Source organism: Bidens hawaiensis, unplaced genomic scaffold (assembly GCF_021521415.1).
Source record: "Bidens hawaiensis isolate Kalapana, Puna unplaced genomic scaffold, B.hawaiensis_p1.1 tig00000636_1, whole genome shotgun sequence".
Lineage (NCBI taxonomy): Eukaryota > Viridiplantae > Streptophyta > Magnoliopsida > Asterales > Asteraceae > Bidens > Bidens hawaiensis.
The window spans coordinates 1947036-1949934 of NW_027491038.1; the positions used below are offsets into that span (position 1 = coordinate 1947036).

At 34.0% G+C, this 2899-nt stretch overlaps 1 protein-coding gene across 1 annotated transcript; it reads right to left on the reverse strand.

Annotated features, from left to right (window-relative positions):
• Positions 1–270: 270 nt before the first annotated feature.
• Positions 271–2472, reverse strand: LOC143529130 (MYB-like transcription factor ODO1). Its single transcript, XM_077024989.1, has 3 exons — positions 1892–2472; positions 920–962; positions 271–887 (listed from the first exon to the last, which is right to left on the reverse strand). Exons 1-3 carry the CDS (start codon positions 2152–2154, stop codon positions 387–389), a joined length of 807 nt encoding a protein of 268 aa, XP_076881104.1. The 5' UTR covers positions 2155–2472; the 3' UTR covers positions 271–386.
• Between the last annotated feature and the right edge of the window lie 427 nt (positions 2473–2899).

The following is a 2899-nucleotide window of genomic DNA, read 5'->3' on the forward strand; positions in this document are numbered from 1 at the left end:
TAGGTTGTTAGCTCCAAGTCTACGCCCCATTAACCAGCTAAGCTGCACGGTATCATTTTTAGTATATTGTTTCAAGTACACATCCATGCTTTTGGACATGGTTTTGTATTATTATTATTTAATTGATGGCGAGAAACACCTGAAGAAACAAGTTCACTTCTATCATATAATTACATTTAGGACTTGTGTAAAACAACAATAATAACAACATAAATTTCTAGACATGGTACTTCATGTGAGATGTAAACTAATTAGGGATTTGTTTCACCCTTTTCTAACTTCTCTTTAATTCCTTTAGTTACCCTAATTCTTAGGATGGACCCAATATATGCTCAAAAGACAATAAACAACACGAATATGCTCCTTTAAGCCAAGATTGGCATCTACTATTTGTTTCCCATATCTAAGATGTTAATCTCAACATCATAGAAAGAGTCCGATCCAAAATCATGAACACCAAAATCTTGACAATCCAATAGCCATGTTGCACAATCATCCCATGAGGCAAATCCATTTCGATGGTCGTTGAAGTTCTGTCCATTATTTGGTAACTCCCAAGTCGATGTATCAATGAGTGGAGGTTCATTTTCACCTAAGAGGTAGCTTAACAACTTCTCATCTTCACTAATGCTTTCAAACAAAGTTTCAGTTCCTTGATCTTGAACGGTTATAGAGTTTTCAGAAAGTGTGGAGCTTGAGTTCTCCTCGTAGCTTTGAAGGGTAGTAGCACTTGCAGAGGATGATGAGGACTGTAGCATAAGCTTTTTGGTAGAAGATGATGTCAACCCTGATTCAGTTTCTTTTTGAAGTGGCTCATGGGTGACAGGATCAATTCCCATTTTTAAGAGTTTTTTCTTGATATGAGTATTCCAGTGATTTTTGATCTCTTGATATGAGTATTCCAGTGATTTTTGATCTCATTGTCTGTTCGTCCTGGCATACTTGATGCTATTTTTGACCACCTACCAGATGGAAGTATCATTAATTAGTCATATTAATATTATTTATAAAAACTAATAACCAAATGTTAAGTATTTTTGGGATTAATTTCAAATGCAAAAGAAATATTTACAAAAACTAATAGCCCAAATACAATATTTACCAAATGTTTATGATTATTTATTATTTTATAATCTTTTTATGTTTTTATTTAAACTGATATATAAATCCATTTATTATCAAATTATATGTTTGTCAATAAATTTAAATGATGCTATTTTTTAAATTATAAAATACTAATATCTATCAAATGTTATTTTATAATTAGTTTACATAAGTTTTTTTATTCACAACCTAGTGTCAATACGAACAAACTCAAATACGTGAAAGTATAGAAATATGTTGAATAGCCACAGCAACGTCTGTTTTTGTGTAATTTTTTTTCTTTTTTATTTTAAATATGTTTATTTATGAATTTATTTATTTAAGAGCATTCTCATTCAACCTATTAAATTATGTGAGAGAGAATTTTATAATTTAGATTGTGGTTTAGGGTGTTGTGAGTGGATAAGAGATAAAATTTAGTGATTTTTATGTATATTTGAAAAGATCATATACTAATTTTTATTGTAATTTTAGATTTGAAGATAAAGAATCAGACGTGAAAGCTCTTATACCATATAAACTAGACCCACGCAAGGAATATCGTCTTCTTTCATTTGTTTTTTGTATTCAATGTTTTATTACTTAGGATTGGTATATATTACCATGCAAATGAGTACCATTGACGGTATATAAGGAATAACACAGTTAGTCATTGATGACCATATCGTATACACAAATAATTAAACTTGTATATAAATAAAAGTTATCTTATGATCATTTTAAGTAGAGATAGATTGTCACATCTCATCTCCGGCCATATAATTATCATAGAGTTAAAGACGCCTACCGGTTGCCGAGGCGAGCATGGAGATCAATAACCAGTTGTTCTTCATATTCATTGAGCAGACCACGCTTCAAGTCGGGTCGGAGGTAGTTGGTCCAACGCAGCCTGCAACTCTTGCCACAACGACGGAGTCCAGCGAGCTTAGGGACAGCACACCAACAACATTGACCGTTGGTGAGGATGAAGTTGATGAGCTTTTTGTCTTCCTCCGCCGTCCACGGTCCCTTCTTTACTCCTGATTTGTCACAACACGGCTGTCTTCCCATCTTTTTAGTCAATACTATTGTACTAATATGTTAAAAATTATAATATGGGACTTTTAAGATACGAATGCTGATTATAGAGCGCCAAACACATTGGCTAAGTTGAGATATGCCACCACCAACCTTTATATACACGCATTTTAGATAGAGAGAGTGAGATACGGGTGAGGTCCACATGTTGTCCATGAAAGTTAAAGGTGAACCACAACCCGGTAAAGGTGGTAAAATTTGGAAGTGAAAACGAAAGATGATTGGTGACTCAAGGTTAACCCTAAAAGGTAAGCCAGTTTCCATTTTATACCCCTCTACTTATCTAATGTATTTGTTTTCAGTTCTATATGTAACATGATATATATTTATTGAAACCATAAGCTCGGCGTTGGTTGCAACTTGCTGCTCTAAGGGAGCTCGGAACGGCATCAGTATGGTGCACGATGAGATGAAAAAAGCGTAGGTGGGAACACACCCTGAACTGCAACCCTTGCTTTTAAGATAGGTGGGATGAAATAGCTAGTGAATATATTTTCATGGTTTTGAATGTGATGAAATGGATTGAAAAAAAATATGAAGCGACTTTGATATAAAAGAAAGGTTGCGCGACGGATGAAATGGGTGCAATGTACTCCTAGCTAGCACCATAAAAAGTTGAAGATCAATATTGCTAGGTGGCTTAGTTACAGCTAGGTAGATTTTGAACTCAATGGCTCGTGTTTTACGGGTACAAGTTCGTATCATATAATCTATTATA